The sequence below is a fragment of the Mirounga angustirostris genome, unplaced genomic scaffold (genome assembly GCF_029215605.1).
Source record: "Mirounga angustirostris isolate CCGP_5_RB_7025 unplaced genomic scaffold, mMirAng1.0.hap1 SCAF_13, whole genome shotgun sequence".
Classification (NCBI taxonomy): domain Eukaryota; kingdom Metazoa; phylum Chordata; class Mammalia; order Carnivora; family Phocidae; genus Mirounga; species Mirounga angustirostris.
Window position 1 is genome coordinate 4,467,770 of NW_026991721.1, and position 20,881 is coordinate 4,488,650.

General features: G+C 52.1%; 1 protein-coding gene across 2 annotated transcripts in view; it reads left to right on the forward strand.

Annotated features, from left to right (window-relative positions):
• The window catches only part of CPT1A (carnitine palmitoyltransferase 1A), a 51,601-nt gene extending 31,201 nt beyond the window's left edge, over positions 1-20,400 (forward strand). For both annotated transcript variants that reach the window (XM_045893104.2, XM_064576061.1), the window contains exons 11-19: positions 3,050-3,238; positions 3,881-3,986; positions 7,127-7,243; positions 8,623-8,787; positions 15,258-15,392; positions 15,903-16,055; positions 16,695-16,808; positions 17,062-17,154; positions 18,115-20,400. In XM_045893104.2, the coding sequence (XP_045749060.1) occupies positions 3,050-3,238; positions 3,881-3,986; positions 7,127-7,243; positions 8,623-8,787; positions 15,258-15,392; positions 15,903-16,055; positions 16,695-16,808; positions 17,062-17,154; positions 18,115-18,201 (1,159 nt within the window). In that variant the 3' untranslated portion in view covers positions 18,202-20,400. The remainder of the gene's footprint in view (positions 1-3,049; positions 3,239-3,880; positions 3,987-7,126; positions 7,244-8,622; positions 8,788-15,257; positions 15,393-15,902; positions 16,056-16,694; positions 16,809-17,061; positions 17,155-18,114) is intronic.
• Positions 20,401-20,881: the final 481 nt, after the last annotated feature.

Here is a 20,881-nt window from a genome sequence, read left to right on the forward strand (position 1 = left end):
GTGCTGGGGGCAGGGCTGGAGCCTGGGGTCTCAGCCCCGCCCCCGCCGGTGGCCCACCTCGGCCGCGTGCGAGGCGCCGGGGTCTGCTGGGTACCAGAGTTCGTGGCAGACGGCAGTTAGGCTCTGTCGCAGGGCTGTGGGCCCATTTAATTTAGGACACAGAACAAGTCGAAGCCAAGGCCTCTGTGTCGGGGATGAATTTCCTGCCACGTTTAGAGATCATTCAGAGGCTTTTGTTTCACTGAGGGGTTAGCTTGTAAGGTCAGAGCTGGTTTCTCCACCTTGGCTCTGTGTGCACGGGGCCACGTGACCCTTTGCTCTGGCAGGGTGCCGTCCGGGCCCGGGACGATGCTGAGCAGCACCCCTGGCCGCCGTTGACAGCCACCCCGTTGTGACCAACAGAACTGCTCAGACGTTGCCCACTGTCGCTGGGGGGCAGTATCGTCCCCGTTCGGCGCCCGAGTTACCGCAGTGTGGCGTCTGTTAGGGCAGCCTAGGAGCAAGGTGGCGAGGGCCCACAGAGGGTGGCAGGGGCATCCGGGGGGCGGACCGCACGCTCCGGGCTGGGAACGGCAGAGTGGGTCAGGGCCGCCAGAACGCGGAGAGGGTCCCATGGGCCCGACTACACTGGGGCTTGATTCGGGCATTAAAGGGGCGACCCGAAGGCCCCGAGCAGATTTACGAGATTATTCTGCTCTGGCGGCTCCTCAGCGGGCAGTGTGAGCTGGAGGGGAGGCTCGGTCCCAGAAGCCCAGGAGTACTGGGCCATCGCCGGGGCTTCACCGGGGCTGGAAGGAACCACGGAGGGCAGTGCGTCCCGGGGAACGAGCTCCCTCCCCATGTGCTTGTGAGCGTCAGTGGTGGGTGGGCACAAAGTGCTGGAGAGGAGTGGACTTGTCTGGGACCACCTGCCCCACAGGGCTCTGGGCACCTGGCTCTGATGCTCCCCTGTCTCACCGCCTGGAGCCCTTCTCATAGATGCCAAGTGTATACATGGGCGTCTCACACCCCCCCCGAGCCCTTCTCATAGACACCAAGTGTATACATGGGCATCTCACCCCCCCTAGCCCTTCTCATAGATGCCGAGTGTATACATGGGCATCTCACCCCCCCTGAGCCCTTCTCATAGACGCCAAGTGTATACATGGGCATCTCACACCCCCCCCGAGCACTTCTCATAGGTGCCGAGTGTATACATGGGCATCTCACCCCCCCTAGCCCTTCTCATAGATGCCGAGTGTATACATGGGCATCTCACCCCCCCTGAGCCCTTCTCATAGACGCCAAGTGTATACATGGGCATCTCACACCCCCCCCCGAGCACTTCTCATAGGTGCCGAGTGTATACATGGGCATCTCACCACCCCAGCCCTTCTCATAGATGCCGAGTGTATACATGGGCATCTCACCCCCCCCAGCCCTTCTCATAGACGCCAAGGGTATACATGAGCATCTCACCGCGCCCCCCCGAGCACTTCTCATAGATGCTGAGTGTATACATGGGCATCTCACCCCCCCCAGCCCTTCTCATAGATGCCGAGTGTATACATGGGCATCTCACCCACCCCGAGCCCTTCTCATAGACGCCAAGTGTGTACATGGGCATCTCACCCTCCCCAGCCCTTCTCATAGATGCCGAGTGTATACATGGGCATCTCACCCCCCAAGCCCTTCTCATAGACGCCAAGTGTGTACATGGGCACCTCACCCCCCAAGCCCTTCTCATAGACGCCGAGTGTATACACGGGCATCTCACCCCCCCAGCCCTTCTCATAGACGCCAAGTGTATACGTGGGCGTCTCATCCCCCCAAGCACTTCTCGTAGACGCCAAGTGTGTACATGGGCACCTCACCCTCCAAGCCCTTCTCATAGACGCCGAGTGTATACACGGGCATCTCACCCCCCCCCGAGCCCTTCTCATAGATGCCAAGTGTATACATGGGCGTCTCATCCCCCCAAGCACTTCTCGTAGACGCCAAGTGTATACATGGGCGTCTCCTCCCTCCCTGAGCAGTTCTCATAGACGCCAAGTGTATACATGGGTGTCTCCCCTTGCCCTGAGCACTTCTTGTAGATGCCAAGTGTATACATGAGCGTCTCCCCCCGCCCTGAGCACTTCTCATAGACGCCGAGTGTATATGCTGGCCTGTCACCTTCCTGTCTCCTCACGCAGCACGAGCTGCGTAGTAGCCATCCTTGTTGTCCCTGTGGCCCCTGGCAGACAGTGAAGACAGAGGTCCTGGCTAGCTGTGTGTGTGGGGACCCTGGTGTTTATGGGGGTGTTGGCACCACAGGCTGTCTCGGCAGAGTGCTCGGGGAGAGAAGAGGACAGGAGACAGGCCAGATGACCCCGATCTGGAAGGGTGGGTGGGGCGAAGGACCAAAGGAGGGCCCGAGTGAGGGGTCCCGGAGCAATCAAAGGAGCCACGGCTGGAACAACTCTCAGGAAGTGGGTGTCACGTCAGCTTCTTGTATCCCACGAAAGGTGGGATGAAAAGAATCCCCTTCCCAGGGCTGCCCCTTAGCCCCCGGATGTCCTGTAGGCATTAGTAGCATGGACCTGGTCAGGACAGCTTGGGTTTGAAGCTCTCCCTGCCACAGAGTAGCCGTGACCACATCTCTGTGCCTCAGTTTCTCCCTCTGAAAGGCGGGAGTGGTAGTGTTGGTCAGTGAGCTAGCACGTGCACAAGGGCTGGAGCAGAGCCGGGCAGGAGGGAACGTGCTCCCATGCACTTGCCAGAACATCCTCAGGATGGACCCTGGCGCGGGTGCGGGGAGCCCTGTCTCGGGGCCACCGCCCCCAGGTCGCTGTGCTCAAAGTGTGCATTCCTGTGGCCCATCTGGCGTTGAGTGAACAGAGGTGCACGCCGTGCCTGTGCTCTGCTCTGGGGCGCCTGCCGACGGGTGGTGCTGACCCGCTGCAGACAGAGTCCTAAATATGCGGTTCCCCTTAAATTCCTACAAAACCGTGAAAAACGTCGTCATTTTGAACATCACATGTAAGGTGTCCCCACATTCCTGTAGGTTTGACTCTAACCCTTGTTTCAGAGTTCCCTGGGCCAAGTGTCGCCAAGCCTATTTTGGGCGCGGGAAAAACAAGCAGTCCCTTGATGCTGTGGAAAAGGCAGCGTTCTTCGTGACGCTCGATGAAACAGAGCAAGGGTACAGGAAGGAAGACCCGGATGCATCCATGGACAGCTACGCCAAGTCTCTCCTACACGGCAGGTGTTTTGACAGGTAACGTGGCTGTGTCTCTACCTTGAAGGAATAAGGCTCGCACAAAAACACAACTTTGGTTCTCTTTTCTGTGCGCGTGCGCACACACACACACACACACACACACCCCTCAAGCAGCAGACTTGAGATTTTTCTCTCTCCGTGCCCGACCATCTCCGATCGGAGGCGCTGGTCAGAGGAGTGGCAGCCGGTGCCTGGAATCCAGGCAGGAGAAGGTGGTGGACGGGGCTGAGCTGGGTATCGGCTCTGGCTTGCTCCCTGAGCTCGTGACTGACCTGGAGCCTCCCTCCCCTTGTCTGCGGAGCGGTCCTGCCTGCCCCGCAGGGGGGTGTGAGGCTCAGTCCAGGGTAGGGGTGTGCGGGCGCATGGCCTCCTGGCTCCCTGTGCTTGCCTTGTGGGTCCCTTCGTGTTAGAATAACATACTCTGTTCTGCTTATCTTTGTGTCTGATAACAGGGAAGTGACTGATCTAAGTTCCCTGTGTGCTCTTACTATCACTCTCTGCGGAGATTTATGAGTGTCGGCCCCGCTGTTTGGGGGGTGGGGACAGAGGAGCCCATCCTGAATAAGACAAGTACGTGGTTTTCGATTGACTTGGTCTTTTTAAAAAGTTAAGTCCCATGAACGTTTCTTTTCCACGTAGGTGGTTCGATAAGTCTTTCACGTTCATTGCCTTCAAAAACGGGAAGATAGGCATGAACGCCGAGCACTCCTGGGCCGACGCGCCCATTGTTGCACACCTGTGGGAGGTGAGTGGTGGCAGCTTTGACGTGAGTGTGGGAATTGCTGTTGCAGATCCAGACCCCAGACCACGTTTCATTGCGTGATACCCGTCTGATCATAGAAGGCTTCTTACCGCACGTCGGCACTTCATGTAACGTTAATTAGCTGAACAAAAGGCCTTTGTGTCTTCATTTCCTACGACTTAGTTTCCTTAAATAGAAACACAGTTAATGCCATCTCCGGGTAGAACCAAAGTAATGGAATGGCAGTGGGCTTTCGTGCGAGGACTCCAGGGCAGAGCTAAAGCAAAACCATTTCTTCTTTGCTGTGTTTTCGAGATTTTTCCCATGTGCCAAGTGTTCGGCACTAGAAGCAAGCATATTAAAATCCTGGTTGATAAAAATGCAACCACATCATTTAATTCTCAGAATTACCAAGTTATTTAAAAACCGCCAAACCCCTATCCGCCGGTCCCTCTACCAGCTTGTTAAAATGCAGTGTTGGACTGACGCTGCCACTTCTTTAAATTTTAAAAAATCCATTTCTCCCTGAACTGTTGGAACTGTCTTTGTGTTTGGCACGAACAATTGAAGGAAGGTTTTGCTTTCTTAACTCATCCGCCATGGTTCTTGTTTGAAGAAATTTCTGAACTCCGGGATTGTCAACAGTGGACCTGATCCAGAAATTTCTGTATTTTGATTTGATGAAACTCAAGGTAACTTTCTGTGAAAGCAACAAGGCCCTTTGAAATTCACCCTGAATGCTCAGCCTGTACTTTGCAGTCTTCTGCTGCTCTAGTAAATGGAGTGGGTAACGTGACTTAAATTTGTTGCATCTGGGGGAGCCACATCCCTGGGACTGCAGGCTGAGGACCCCACTGTCCTTCACAGGGTGTGGAGCTCGGTCGAGGACCTAAAATGATGAAATCGTAGTGAACTTATAAAGACATCTTAACGCACGACCTCGTCCTTTGTTTTCCTCTTCTTTTTAATTTCTGTGAAGGCTTTGAATCTCAACGTTTATTTTTAAAACATTCTATCCATTTTTGCCCTAGAGCCACATAAATCCTAAAGCATGTCCTGCTGTCTCTTGCAGGGCCTTGGCACATGCCCCCTCCTCTGCCCAGAACACTCTTTTCCTGGTCACGGGCCCCGTCAGGCCTCAGCTTGACCGCATTCCCTCCAGGCCCCTCCCCTGCCTTCTCCCAGTCCTGGGTTAAGAGTGCCTGATACCCACTCCAAGACTTCTCTTGACCGTCTTATACCTTTGGCAAAACCTAACCTGCTGTTCCTTCAGCCAAGCAAGGTCTTCAATGTTGGAAAAAGCATAGACAGGGAAAACAAAGCATTACTTACAGTCTTTAAGATAGCGGTGTGGTCCCAAGACGCGAACATACGATAAAAGCGGTCAAGTCTCAGAAGGGTCTTCACCGCCGCCCATCTGCTGATGCGGTGAAGATCCAGCCACCTTCGGCCCCTGGACAGAGCAGCTAGACATGGGGTCAGTCTACACAGCGGAGTCGTCCAGGCTTGCTGCACCTGTTCCAAGGATGTCCTGAGTGACAGCTTTTCTCGGTGGAGGAGACAGAACCCGAGCCATGGGCAGCCGGGACAACACCGGGTAACTTACCAGGTGGAGAACTCTGCACGTTGACAAGGCCGTGCTTCTATTTTAAGTGCTCTGGAGGAGATAAGGGTAAAGGGATTGCGTTGTGAGTCCAAGGCGATCACTCTTGTTCCTGGCAGCTGACAGAATGGCCTGTGGCTCCATGGACGCGGGCCCCAGGAGCTCCCCACAGAGATGGGACTGACCCCGCTCTCTTGTCATGGAGCCCCGAGCCAAATTAAAACGGGAGCTGGTCTGCTCATGGCGAGCCAGTCAAGAATAAATCTGGTCAGAGCTGGATCCTGTTTGCTGCCGACGCATTTCTGTGGGGGCTTTGATGCAGAGCGGCTCAGACACAAATAGACTGGCTCCTTCGCTTGCTTAGATCACATGGACGCCGACCACACGGACACACGTGGCCGCCTCCATGCGCCCCCACACTGGAGCCCCCGACCCCTCACCATCCGGCAGGGCCACCAGCCGGACTTGGGTGTCGTTTTGGTTTTTTGTGGGGTTTTTTTTTTTTTTTTTGGCCTCCACCACTGGGATGTAAGCTCCCTGAGTGCAGGGATTCCTTTTTTTTTTTTTTAAAGATTATTATTTACAGAGATATAATTGATAATTGACATACCATAAAATTCATCTTCTTAAGGTACGCAATTTGCTGGGTTTGGGGTGTTTACAAGGTGGTTGGTCATACCACCATCACCAGCATCCAAGTTTAGGACATTTTCATTTCGCGCCCCCACCCCGCCACCCCTGAGCAACCACACATCTACCCTCTGTCTCTCTGACTGTGTTCTGGCCGGTGCATGGGTTCCATATTCCGACGACCATAAACACTGCCCCTGGGAAGCATTCGTGCATGGGTCTTACGTGAGTGCATGTTTTCATCTCTCGCGAGTGTGTACCCTGGAGCGGACTGGGTGGGTCAGGTGGCCACGTTTAACGTTTTGAGGAAAGGCAGAAATTCTGGTCTGTTTTGTTCACTGTTCTCTCACTGGTGCTCAGAGGGCTGCTGGCCCTTAGTAGCTGCTCGGTATATACAGCTGAGTGTTGGTGTGGGTGCCCCGTGGGGCGCAAGAGAATGTCACAGCTGTGCCCGGGGCCTGGCTCACGGGGAGTGTGAAAACTGGGGGCACGGCTTCCCCCCCCCCGGGAGGCTCGGCCTCCTCATTTACACAGTGGGAATAATGGGGCCTGCCTTCCAGACTTGGGGGGGGTGACACCCAGCGGGCACCCGGGACCTGGAAACAGGCTCCGTCGGTGCTGGAGTCCTGGCCGAGCTGCTCGCCAGCCCGCAAGTCGCGGAGCCTCCCCGTGTCCGGTTTCCTCCCCTCTACAATGGAAATAAGAACTTCCACGTTAGGTGGCTGTGCAGCGCATGTCCGGTGCGAACAAGCACACTGCCAGCCCTGGGAGTCGCTCCTGCTAAGTCTTCATTACATCTCCTCAAAGAGCAAGGTTGTCTCCTCTGGAGGTCGTTTCAAAGATGCTTGAGGTAACACTGTTGACCATAGTCTTCTCTGATCTGACGCGTGTGTCTTTTTGTTTGCGACAGTATGTCCTGGCCATGGACTCCTTTCACCTGGGCTATGCGGAGGACGGGCACTGCAAGGGCGACCCCAACCCAAATATTCCGTACCCCACACGGCTGCAGTGGGACATCCCGGAGGAAGTGAGTCCGAACAACCTGGCGTGGGGGATGAGCGTGAACGGTCACAGCCCGATTGCCCCCGCGTACTTGCTGCGCGTGTACCAGCTCAGCTGGAGGCCACGGACACGGACTTGTGTCCGCGCAGGGGCCACGGAGCTGCTTGTCACAGCTCCTGCTGTCTCAGGGGCCCTGAGAAATGGTTCTGCTTCAAGTTTTGGCGAAGATTGTCAGCGAGATTTCCAGCTCAGATTTGGCTGGACGTCACAGTGAAAAAGTGAAAAAACAAAGTCACTTCCTTTAGAGTGGAAATACTCTGAGATCACTAACTTACCATTTCTGTCTCTCTTAAAGATTTTCATACACAGGCCGCTCAATAAAAGGAAGCGTTTTGAGGAAAGAAGTTTAGGGTTGGAAATACCACATTCGTGCATATCTGATCCAAGCGGTCACTCCTGAGGCCCGAGGAGTGATTCTCGAAGTAGAAAATGCCACGCGTGGGGCTACCGTGTTAGCCGGGCCTTCTGTCCTGCATCTCCAGGGCCGGTGTGCACTTCTCAGAGGTGTTGCTGCTGCCAGGGCGTGTGGGCTGAGGGTCCTTGTACCCGACCAAGTTGGTCACCATGTATTCAAAATTTTTCTATAGATTTGACTTCTGCGAGCGGTTGTAGTTTCCCAGCACAATTGAGCGGAAAGTCCAGAGAGATCCCTCCTACCCGCCTCCCCCGACCCAGCGCACACACGTGCCCATCGCTGACGTGGGGTTCAGCGTTAGTTAGCGGTGCGCGTTCTTGGTGTTTGGATGGATGTACGGTGACCCGTATCCACGTCCAGCCTCACACAGAACAGTTTCAACGCCCCGGATCTGGGCGCTGCCTGTCCCTCCCTGCCCCACCACGCCCCGGCGCCCAGGGATCTTGTCACGGTCACCACAGTTTGCCTCGTCCAGAATGTCCCATTCTTGGAATCCTATTGAACGGGGCCTCTTCAGACCGGCTTCTTTCCCTTAGTCACATGTGTTTAGGGTTCCTCCACGTTCTCTCGTGGCTTGGGAGCTCCTCTCCATGGCATGGTCGTACCACGGCTCGTTTGTTTTTTAAAATTTGGTCTGGGGTCGCCACAGTGGATTTCACAATACTAAACGAAGCGGACTGTGCGGAATGCCCTGTGGGGTCGCGCTCAGACCAGGAATCGGCAGTGCCCCACCGGCCTTCCTCCTGCTCAGGTCACCCCGGCACTCCTGGGCGAGCGGGGGGCCCTGTTGCTCCCGGACTGTGGCTCTGGGAAGAAAACTGGATTGTGTGTGTTTCCAAGCAACAGCCCTGTCGGCTGCACGAAAATCTCGCCTCTTCGGGGTGTGTCACCGGCCAGTAAGTAACACCTCTTTCTTCTTTTTTCTCCAGTGTCAAGAGGTGATAGAGACTTCCCTGAACAGCGCCAACATTCTGGCAAATGACGTGGATTTCCACTCTTTCCCATTCCACACCTTTGGTAAAGGGCTGATCAAGAAGTGCCGTACGAGCCCGGATGCCTTCGTCCAACTTGCTCTCCAGCTGGCGCATTACCAGGTACGAGCCCGGGTTTCGTCACAAGCACTCAGGGTCCTGAGCATGTGCCTGGAGCCAATTGCCCCGGGGGTGGGGAAGGCTTGGACGCCTGTCCCGGGGGCCAGCGGCTGAGACACAGCCTGCTCATAGTCCTGCCGTGGTCCAGGGCTTCTACCACAGATGGGATGGGACGTGTGCTGAGCAGATCCCCTCTCGGCGGGGGTGGGGCGAGTCAAGAAAAGACACAGATGCAGGACAGCAGAAGAGAGAATGTTAAAATCAGAGAAACTGGGATAGGTAGGCCCAAATCGTACTTCCAGGTGCCTCTACGGTAGTTCTTAACAAAGACGATCAAATCACGAAGCTTTCTTTTTCCCAAGTAACATACTCACCGGAGTGCACGCACGCGGAGCCATTGGACAGAAGCGCGGCCATCGTAGGAGCTCTTTGTCCGATGGAGCGAGGGGACTGATAAATACAGTAACTAGATGGAGGAATTGGATCTTAGCATTACTAAGCTTGAGGTTAAAAATTGCTGAGCAGACTTGGCATGTAAATACACAGTGTTCGGGCAATAGAAGGAGGTGCCATCTCAGATACAGAGAAGATTTTCGTAAAAGAACAGCAGGTTCCGTGGTAATACATTTGCAGATCTCGAAACGATTATTTTCTGCAGCGACAGAAGTTAGTAATGCTGACCCAAGATAAGGTAAGAAGCCAGGAGGAGGTCAGTCCCCATGATGAAAGTCAGAAGTTGGAGAGCCGCCCGCCAACATGAATCTGCTTAGAAGCAGCTTCGTTGCTTGGATGAGCGTAGGGTTCCAGAGGCTTCCGAAAGTGAGGGGCCGCCTGGTTGATGCCCAGAGCCAGCTTCATTTTGGGCATGATAAGGAGCTGCATAGAGCCGCCCAGGTGATGCGAAGTGCCTTGCAGGAGCTCTGAGGTTGAATGAGGGGGCCTTTCTCATCTCTGCCTCACGCACGAGGAGGTGAGCTCCCTTGCCTGAGACCCACAACTCACAGTGGCATGGCTGAACTTGGATCCAGGCAGGCTGGTTCTAGAATCCGTGTCTTAATTGGAGGGATGGTGCGAAAGAGCCGTAGACCAGTTTTGTTCATGAATGTACATACAAAAAAGCTAAATAAAATACTAGCAAATAGAATCCAGCAGTGTAGGAAACGTGTAATCACCAGCAGCAGCTTATGGTGCCACCAACAAGGGGATGGTTTGGTATTAGTAAATCCAGTAACAGATCAAATTATATTATTAGATCAGGGAAGAAAAAGGATAATCGTCTCGACAGATACTAGAAAGACATTAAAAACTTGGCATGCATTCCCGATAACACCTCTAAGTAATAGGAGCTGTTTCCTTAACATGATAAATAGCATCATGTATCAGTAGCCAGCATATGGCTTTAAAGGTGAAAATGTGAGTAACCCCATTAAAGCAAGGATGAGGCTGCTTTCCACTGTTCTCGAAGGCCTTTCTGTAAGTACAGTGACTGCAGCTGATGGGATAATTGGGCAGGAGGAGGATCAGTATGTCTTCTCAGGAGATGGAGACAGCAGAAAAGCTTTTGTAATTAAGGAGGCTGCTCAGGAAGGAGCCCGGAGCAGAATTCTACAAAGACCAGTATCTCCCTTGTCTAGCACTTGGCCAAGTAGAAAGTACAGTAGGGCAAGTGGAATGGGAACCAGAGATAGGAGCCTGGGATCCAGGCATCTGTTTATAAAGCAGGTGGGACTTTTGGGGAGGGAGGCAGAGACAGTCTCCAACAGGGAGACAAGGCTTTGGTTTTGGGTAGAAAGTCGCAACCCCACAGAGGCGAGTGTGCCCAGTTCACACGTCCAGTGTGGACACAGTCTGAGGTCCGGAGATGATTTTGGGAAGGGAGCTCAAGCGACTGATCCTCAAGTTCATTTGGAAGAGGTGGCGTTTGAGAATAACCAGTAACATTCTGAAAAATAAAAGTAACGAGGTGGGCGCTTGTTCTTCCAAAGCCTAAAATGTAGAAATTGGAAGAGTCTAGTAATGAGCAAGGTGCAGCACTGGGCCGTTCTCTGGGATAAAGGCGGGATTTAACATCACTGGGAGGGGATGAGTCGATTAGTGAATGGGGTTGGAAAAATTGGCTAAGTGCTTCCTTTTGGGAAGCAAATAAACAGCCCAGTAGGAAAATGGAGTCAGAGCAGACGTTGGTGATTCACCAGAGCAGAAAACTACAAATTGTTAGGGAATGTACGTGGAAAATTTAATCTTGCTAGGAATCCGATAAGTGCAACGTAAGAAAGACTGCATTTTTGCCTCTGTGATTTGCAAAGGTCTTCTTTCAATTCCGTGTTTGTACAGGGGAACTTAGGGAAGTGTGCGTGTGGCCGCTGGGCTCATACAGCAGGAAATGTGTGTCCTGAAAGTATACCCATTTCCCAGGCAAATTCTTCCTTGAGAATTGTATCCTTTATGGACAGGTTCACAAAGATGAGCTGAAACATACCTCTTGGTAAAAGTTTGAATCAGTCGAAAAGGTTATCAGCATGAAACGTGTTAAATTGTATTTTTGCACAATAGACTGTGTGTGATGGTTAAATGTGTCTATAGCATGTTCTGTGAGAACATTTGGCCATCAGACACCACGTGAAACTTCTGAGTTTTTACTACGATGATCTGCAAACCGCCTATGGGCCACATCCCGCCCTTCACCTGTTTTCACATGGCCCTTGAGCTTAGAATGGTATTGTGTTTTCAATAATTGAAAAACAAACAAACAAAAAGAATGCTATTTCGTGACGTGTGAATATCAAGTGTAAGTTCAGTGTATTGTTAGCATTCAGTCACACTCGGTGTGGAGGGCCTGTTCACAGGTGTTTTGAGTGGACTGGCCAGGTGCCACAGAGACCGCCTACCTGGCCCTCAAAACTGTGATATTTGCCACCTGCCTGTTATGTTACGGAACACGTGTCCTAGCTCTTGCTTTATCCTGTGCAAAATCTAGTAGGAGTTGATGAAGAATACAGCAAGGGGCTGTGAAGGTTGATCTTTATTTTCTTACACTGTTCTTTGTTCACGTTTTTTGCACAAGGTGCATTACGATTGCTTTTTAAGAAACCCTAAGTTACTTTTTCGAAGTTACAGATCACTTGTTTTCAGGACTTATAGCTGTTCCTTACCCTCAGGCTGGAAATAATCAGGATTTTATTCTCCACCCTGCTTCCTCCCCCCACCCATGTCAGTTCTTCACGGAGCACTCAACCTATTAAGAAGGGTCAGTGTATTGAGATGACCTGTTATTAAAAATGTGAGGCAGATCTTTCCGTTCCGAAGTTCTTGCGTGCAGGCTCGGTTGAGCACCAACTGCGTTAGGGACGTGGCTCTGGAATTGTGGCTTCGACCCTTCTCTGCTCAACTCAGAGCTGCAGAACCTCCCCTTGGCTCTGCATAAATCCAGATGTCCTGCATGTCCTGGGGGTCTGTTCCAGGCTTCTGACCCTTCTCTGTGCCCTGGACCCTATAGGCAGTTTGGGAAAGCCTTGGGGAGCCCATCTGAGAATAACATTTATAAAGCATTAAAGGAAATACATAGATGTTACAGAGGTAATCAGTTAGTAAAAATGCACATCAAAATATTAAATGTAAATGAGTGGTACAGTGAGTGTAATTATGCACTAAATTTATGGTGGCAGAGCTAATGACTACTGTAATTTTGAAGTCATGATAAGCGTAGATGGTATTTTGGGACATCTGCAACAACCATAATTTGTTGTGCAGATAGCTATGAATTTCTCTTCAAAGTCACCACACTGTTGGTGGTTACTGTGGTTTGTTGGCTGTGCCTCTAAAAGCTGTATTTGAGTTTGAGGTTAGTAGACATTAAAATATATCTATTTTTCCCTTCCAAGTTAACATGTTACGAAGGTTAGTGACCGTTGGTCTGATCCCTGTCTGCCTTCTCTCATAACACATCCGGTCTCATTCACTCAGTTTTTGCCACACTGGCCTTTTTGCTGTGCTCAAATATGTCAGGCTCATACCTACCTCAGGGCCTTTGCACTTGCTCTCCATTGGTGGTGGCTGTTTCCCAGATCGAGGCGTGGTTGCTCAGGTCTCTGCTCAAGTGCCCCTGTCTCCTATTTAAAATTGCTCCCACCCCCTCGCTCTTCTGTCACCCTGCCTTGTTTCTGTTCAGTGCACCTATCACTGTGTAATATTCTGTAACCCCATTTCTCCCATTAGAACATTTGCCCCTTGAGGGCAGGGACGTGATCGGTCCCCAGTGCCAGGAACGTGCTAGCCACAGAGGAATAGGCATTTGTAAATAAGTGGTGACTGACTGAATGAAGACACTTGGCGGGGATCGTAATTTTAGTCTACAGCTATTTGCTTCCTGCTTCGGGGCCATGTTTACTTTTCATTTAGAAACTAGAGGTGAAAAATTCCCCATGCCACCCCCCTGAACCCTGAGCTCCGAGCCCCGGGGCTGCAATCCCAGGGTGTGACTGGTTTGTATTCTCACACCTTTTCCTGTCCATATCTCCACCGACCATGTCTTTTGATCCGGCTCATTAGAAACTGGAGGTGTTCTCCCGATGGCGGCTGGTTGCGGCAGGTGAAGTGGGGCTGCAGGTGCAACCCGGCTTGGCTCTCACGGGGGCGGGGCAGGGCTGAGCACACTAACATGCAGTGCATTAGCCAAGAGGTTTTTAGACGATCGTTTGCAAAATTATGGGTATCGATGCATGACTGTGCTGACCACTGACACAATTAAAGTTTGGTGTTGGAAAGTGGACCTCGCATAAATCAGTGCCTTATGTATCCCAAGCTAACGTTTATTGAATGCCTAAAATGCCAGATTTCTACTTTTCTCTTATAGCTCCTTCTCTTCCTGCCCCCCCATTGCCTTGTCATGCGCCCCTTTAACCTGCCCGCCGGCGACAGCTGGTAGGAAGTTCTCTGAAAGGCGTATTTGGCGAATCACCTGGACCCCCCTGCTTACCTGTTCTATTCTTATTCTCACTCTGCATAGAATAGAATGAGGAGTTAGAGCCCCTCTTGGAGTCCACCCAGGGGAAAAGTAATGACTGGTGTGTGGAAGAAGTGGTGAGTTGGTGGTTCCTTGTGCCGGGCGTCGGGGGCAGCGTGGAAGGCTTCCGTCGGGAGTGCCGCGCGTGGATGGCAGTCAGCGGTGGCTCGTCAGAGACCTCCGGGCCTGTGTTCCTCACCCCGTGGCCTGCTCGCCTCGTCACTTCACAGGCAGGACTGGGGGAGGGACAGAGCCCCGAAGGCCACTCCCAGGCATGGCCCGCTCACCGGGAACTTCAGCCTTGACTCTGGCACTGGGTTTTGCTTCACCGTATCAGCTGGTGACAGGGTGTCCTCTGTGCCCTTGGGGTCAGTAGGGCCCAGACGCCGAGAGGCGTTGTCCGGTCAGGAAGAATTGGGGTCCACAGGCTGCTGTGGGCCACTTTCCCGTCCAGACTGGGAACCTGGGTGTCTTGGAGTTGGCCCGCGGCCGGGGTCAGTTGGCAGGTGATTTCCTCCCCTAGGGCATGCGGCGGGACGCTGTGTGCTCCTCGGACCCTGTCCTGCACCACCTGCTGCTTCTCCCTGGAGCCCCTGCTGAGCTGTCCTCCTGTCACCTACAGGGGCTCAGCCTCAGGTGCTACCTCTTCTGTCATCCTGTCCCGCTTCTAGTCCCCGGACCCCACGGGGCCTCTGCCCATCTTGCCCTCCCCTTTCCCCCACACTGGGCATGGGCTCCTCAGCCCTGCACCCAAGAGGTCGGCGTGGCTGGAGACAAACCCCAAGAGGGCTGCCTCTTCCACTTCCAATTACTGAGTGCTGACTCTGGCGGGCCCCCGGGCAGCCCCCTCTATGCCCCTCTGTGCTGGTTCCCCACGCCTTCACTCTGACTCCCGGCCCCTCCCTGCTTCCCCAGCCTCAGCAGGCCAAGCCTTCTTGGTTCATGGAGAAAACGAGAGCGTTCCAAAGAGACCTCCTAACCGTCCCCCTGCTTCCCCACAGCCGCCCCCCTCTGCTCCTGTCCGATGGGGCAGCTGGCCACCTGCCCTCCTGCTGGGGGGACATTGCTCCTCACCTGTCCCTTCTCTCCTGGGTCATCCTCATTGTCATCCAAACATGATGGAATATTTCCTGCCAACACCTTGTGTCTTTGAATAATTTCCAAATGTTGCATGCCCATCTTGTCACGTATCCCTTCCATAAGTGTGTCTGCACTCGAGTAGGTGTGTGAAGCTCAGGAAATTGTGCATCAGTTGCATCTGGAAATAGGACCTGGGCTACCCAGAAACTGACCCCTCCCACCCACCCCCGGGCCTTTCCAAAGCTAATGATGTCTCCGTCTGCCTGTTGCACAACCCCGTGTGAAGACTGATGAGGACTAAAAGCTAAAGCTGACCGTAACCCATCCCTTCTTGTGCATTAGAGTCCATCAGCGGGCCCTGCCTTGTATTAAAATACTTTTCCTCTCCCAGGACATGGGCAAATTTTGCCTGACGTACGAGGCCTCCATGACCCGGCTCTTCCGAGAGGGGAGGACGGAGACCGTGCGTTCCTGTACCGCTGAGTCGTGCAACTTTGTGCTCGCCATGGTGGACCCCACCCAGACGGTAAGCTGGCTCCAGGCTGAGGAGGTCCCGTGCCCACCTTCTCCGGGGGTACCGAATTCAGCTTCTCTCCCCGTCTCTTTTCAAGGGAGCTAAACGGGATCGGGACACACACACAGAGGTTAACGCTTGCGTCGGTTCTGTAATGTCTGCGAATCAGCTTGGACTCCCTAGGAGTCTGCACTAGAATCTCACATGGCATGGGGAGGCATGGGAGTTGGTGTGTGGGTGAGGAGCCTGGAACCGTGCCATGGAACCTTCTACTCGGGGTCAACGGAGCCCACTGCCCACACCCAAGCTCCCCCCACAGGCTCGGGGCTCGGGTTTTCCCTCGGGTTGCCCCGTCGGCAGCCTGATCTGGGGAGGGGGCAGCTGCTCGGGGGGGCTTCCACTCTGGCACTCTCTCCCGGAGACCCCCCGGTCGCCTGCTTAAATGGTGCCATCGGGCCCCTGCAGAGAAGGCTCATGTGGTCCATCCTGCAGGACGTGACTCTCCCACCCTTTGTTGCTCAGGTTGAGCAGAGGCTCAGGTTGTTCCAGATCGCATCCGAGAAGCACCAGCATCTGTACCGACTCGCAATGACTGGCTCTGGGATCGACCGCCATCTCTTCTGTCTTTATGTGGTGTCCAAATACCTGGCCGTGGACTCCCCTTTCCTGAAGGAAGTAAGTCCCTGCTGCTAGAGTGGCCGCTTGCCCAGGTTTCTTGGCTAAGCTGAGAGTGAGTCAGGGCAGCCTCACCAGTGGGTCTTCGGGCTCAGCTGTCATCATGGTATCAAATCTGAGCTGTGCTTTTAGTGCTGTGCCCCTTCAGTCCCCCGGGAATGCTGTGTGTCACACGTATCCTCCTGACCTCCTCGACGCAAATGACCTCAAGCTTGGGTCATTGTAAGGTGTACTCGAGTAATTAGGAAGTGATGAGCCCTTGAGTGTTTATCACTCTTGTTTTTAATACAGTTTATTTAATTTTAAGGTATGGAATTTAACTTTAAATAATGCTGTGTTGAACAGCAGCTTGAAAATTTCCTCAAGATTAGCTCCAGCAGGGCACGGCCCCCTTTCTGAATCTTAGTTCGTGTATCTGCCCCCTTTTTTCTGCTGGTGTTGGCCCCTCCAGGCCAGATGCCCTCTCTGCGCACGTACTGGCCCGAGCCAGCGAGGCCATCAGGGACGCAGACCTCCGGCGTCCAGACAGCCTGGAGACCCAGCGAGCCTCTCCCTGTCTCCCCCCGGGGCTGAGCAGGGACAGAAGAGGACAGCAGTGGGAAAAGTGTCATTAGAGAATCTCCTTGTTCTACTCAATAGGTTTTATCTGAGCCGTGGAGATTATCGACCAGCCAGACTCCTCAGCAGCAGGTGGAGCTGTTTGATTTGGAGAGGAATCCGGAATATGTGTCCAGCGGAGGGGGCTTCGGGCCAGTAAGTGTCTGAGTGTAGATATACATGGAGCTGTATATCTGGGGACTGGACGTGCCCGTCCGCCTCCACTGTGGGTCTTCGTGGACTCTGAGCGCTCCTCGTTTCCTTGTTGGTGAACCCCCACCCACCCCGAGGAATTCTGCAGATGATTAATGCAGGTGTTTACGCTGTCTTGTCTGTAAAATGTGAGAGAGTCCCCTTTCCACATCCTCTCGTTCCCCGAGGTTAAACTTCATCTTACCTGGTTCTGTAGGTCGCCGACGATGGTTATGGCGTGTCATACATCCTCGTGGGAGAGAACCTCATCAGTTTCCATATATCTTCCAAGTTCTCCAGCCCTGAGACCGTAAGTTCAAAATGAAGCCCCCTTTCCTAAAGATGGAGTATTTTTACTGTTTCCTTTTTCATTTGACAGACATGTTTTTCCTTAATTTGACAGAAAATAGAAGTTCGACTATATGCTTTTACTCAGTTTGGGCATTTTCAATAAATGAGTTTTTAAATTCTTTCACCTAATTTTATTTTATTTTTTAAAGATTTTATTATTTGAGAGAGAGATCGAGCATGAACGGGGGGCAGGGAGGGGCAGAGGGAGAGGGAGAAGCAGACTCCCTTCTGAGGAGGGAGCACGACAAGGGACTCAATCCCAGGACCCTGAGATCATGACCTGAGCCGAAGACAGATGCTTAACCGACTGAGCCACCCAGGCGCCCCTCTTTAACCTAATTTTAAAGAAATGATCTTATTTGGTTGCAAACGTTTGTCTTTGCCTATAGCGATGGTCTTAAATCTTCACGTGGGAGTGCTTGTATAATTCTCAGACTCTGATATCGGAGGGTGGATGGAGGTCAGCACGCACATGCTAAGGAGAACGCATATAAGATGACGCAGGGCCTGCAATGTTCTGTGGGAGTGGAAAACGTGACTTCCTCCCTAGCATGGCACCCTGAATCCTTGTTTCTATTCTGCCTTTCCACGTTGTGTATCCCCTGAAAGCACAGCCAAGTTCACCGTTAGCAGAGAGGATTGGAATTCACTTATTTATTGTGCTTTATGTGATGCGTTGATGTTAGGGGAAGCCTTGCATCAAGACGACAGCCATGTGAACTTAGAAACTGTTATCTCTTTGAACCCGCAGCGTTTCTCCAGAACGTGTAACTTAGTGATTAAGCCATTCAGCCAGAGCCCAGAGAACTGGCAAAAAAGGAACTTTTGTTCTTTGAGTCAGGTTCCAAGTGTAAAGGCTTGAAGCGTGGGGGTTTCCATGTTGTAACGTGCGTTTTCGTTTTTTGTCTTCACACGAAAGGACTCGCATCGCTTTGGGAAGCACCTGAAACAAGCAATGACTGACATCATCAGCTTGTTTGGGTCCAGCGCCAACTCCAGAAAGTAATTCCGCTAGAGCCGTCGTGAAGGAAAACGAGCTCTTCCGATGAAAAACCAAATGAAAATTAGCTGTCGATCCTGATTGTAGTTCAGGATGCAAATTTGCTCTACAAAACTCAGAAGTTTTCCTTCCATTGAGGGTTTGGTGTTTTTCTTTTTATAGAACAGCAGGCCTCCACCACGTGAAGTGTAACTACTTCCTGGCAGGTCCTGACTTTGGGAATGTTTTGATAAAGTGCTCCCCCTCCCCAAAAGTTTTTGCATCTGCCTGTGTTGACTGAGGGACGAGAATATGGTTGAGCTCTTGAAGGGATTAGTGGGGTTGTGACTTCACACATTGGACATGCAAGTGGCACGTTTCCTCGCGGAGTGACCCAAGACCTGGTACTTAGGGGCATTTCCTTTTAGCAGAGCTGCTTTTGTGCAGAGAGGAAAGTGGTCGAGTTTTGGAGAGGTTAACCATTCGTAGCTGACGCATGTGAAACGCACTAACGGAGATACTGTGCTTCTGGAAACAGTTTTTGTCACTGTGGGTAACTGTGTCATCAGCCGATTTGGTAGCCTGTATTTGCCTCCCTGTGTTGGAAGTGCGTAGTCCGCCCCATCTTTAGTTTTACTGACCGTGCAAGTCTTCAAAACCCAGTGCCTTAAAAGCGGGAGGCCCTAAGCGAAAGGGAGACCGTGGGAAAGATTTCCTGTGTCAGGTCTTCAGGTGGACTTGTGAGTGTCTTGCTCCCCTTCTCAATTTAGCGAATGGGTAACCCTTAAATAAGTGTTTCCTATGGTTTCCCTGCCCCTAGAAAGGCCAGTTCCCTCCTGAGGGCAGCCGGGCTGGATTCCCCCATCATCAGACTGCTTTCCTTGTGTCATTAAGCAACAAAAGAAAGGGTGTGTGTGTGTGTGTGTGTGTGTGAGAGAGAGAGAGACAGAGAGAGAGAGAGATGGGGAGCAAGGGATGTCATGGTCAAGTGTGAGGTGTCTGGAGCAGTCACTGAAGAAGAAAGGATAAGCCGTGGCTCTGGAGCACCCCTTACCCAAGCTGACAGCAAGGGAGGGCATGACATTTACCGCTGACAAAGGAATAAAGCTTGAGAAACAGGAAGAATAGCCTCAAAATGGTCAGGAGAGTGCAGCGCCAGTCAGCTCCAAGAGTGCTTTCGAGTCCCACCTGGCGAGAGAGAACCACTCTCCTTTCCAGAGGAGATGGGGGGAGATGGAAACGGCAGGCCACGTCATCTTGGTGACGGATGAAAATGTCGCAGGTGACAGGTGCTAGGTTTAACACAGCCTGCCCTTCAGATGGGTGTGCCTTTGTCTGAAAGCGTCTGACCGACCAAAAAGCAATTATGCACTGAATCGTCTTCAGTATTTAATGTAAAAATAAAGGATCACGGAACGAGAAAGACCCACTGCCTCCGGGCCATAATGACCAGCTTAGCTGTCCATTTTTAAAACTGTGTATTTATTCTTCTGACCACTCTGTTCTGGTGGGGCCTGCCTCTGTGAGAGCTGTGCGCTCCGGCGATTACCAGGCGGGGCTGTTGGAGGAGACGGGCGCCTGCCGCAGCGCACCTCCATATTTTATATATGTATATGTGATAATGTAAAAATCCCACCTAAACGGGCCAAAGATTTTTTTTTCTCTTAAAAGCAAGAAGAAATGAAAACACACAAAAAACTAAAGTGAAAACCAACAAGTACAGTAACAACCCCCGCCCCCCATTCATCCATGGTTCATAGTGGAGGAGGTGTGGGGGGAAATGGCCCACTCTGCCCTGGCCCGGCGTGGCTTCCAGTCAGAGCAGGCATCAGTCACTATCAGAGCCACCCCAACCCTCTGCTATCGACCACTGACCTTAGCGTTCCCATGTGAATTCCAATGTAGCCGTGGAGCACTCAAACACGTTTGGGCTCGTCTCTCAGGTTTAAATATTTCAAATGTAATTAATTGTTAACCAGTGCAGTTACCAATGCAATTTTATATTTCCTAAAAGAAGGAAGAGTGGGTTTTTATTGTACATGTTGAAAGGAGGAGGGAAGAGTATTATGTATTTAATTTAATTTGGAATAAGCCATAGTCTTAAAAGAGCTGTGGTTTGAATTTGTTATCTTGGGCTGTCCATTGCATGTAAATACAAGATGCTCTTTTGGATGTAAATCTGGGAACTGTAGTATGAATGTTATCATTAATAAAACATTAATCCCAGCCTTTGTTTCTGGCTCTTTTGTTATATGAATAAAGAGGTTAGAAGTCAGGGATGAAGCCCAGGCGCTAGAGACAAAGGAGAGAGACCGCAGGAGGCTTGCACAGATGGCCCGGCCTGGGCAGAGTGGACATGACAAGGTTCACTGACCTGGCTGACAAGGGCAGCTGCTGAGTTGGGCTGTGGGTTTCCACTCTACGTTTATGCATTCTCTCCCTGCTCCCATGCCCGGAACGGTGTCTGACACATAGTACGTACGAATCAAGTATCTGTTAAGCAAACGCATGAATTCAGTTTTCTCAATAGTCTTTTTTTTTTTTTTAAAGATTTTATTTATTTATTTGACAGAGAAAGACACAGTGAGAGAGGGAACACAAGCAGGGGGAGTGGGAGAGGGAGAAGCAGACTCCCCGCCGAGCAGGGAGCCCGATGTGGGACTCTATCCAGGGACTCCAGGATCATGACCTGAGCCGAAGGCAGTCG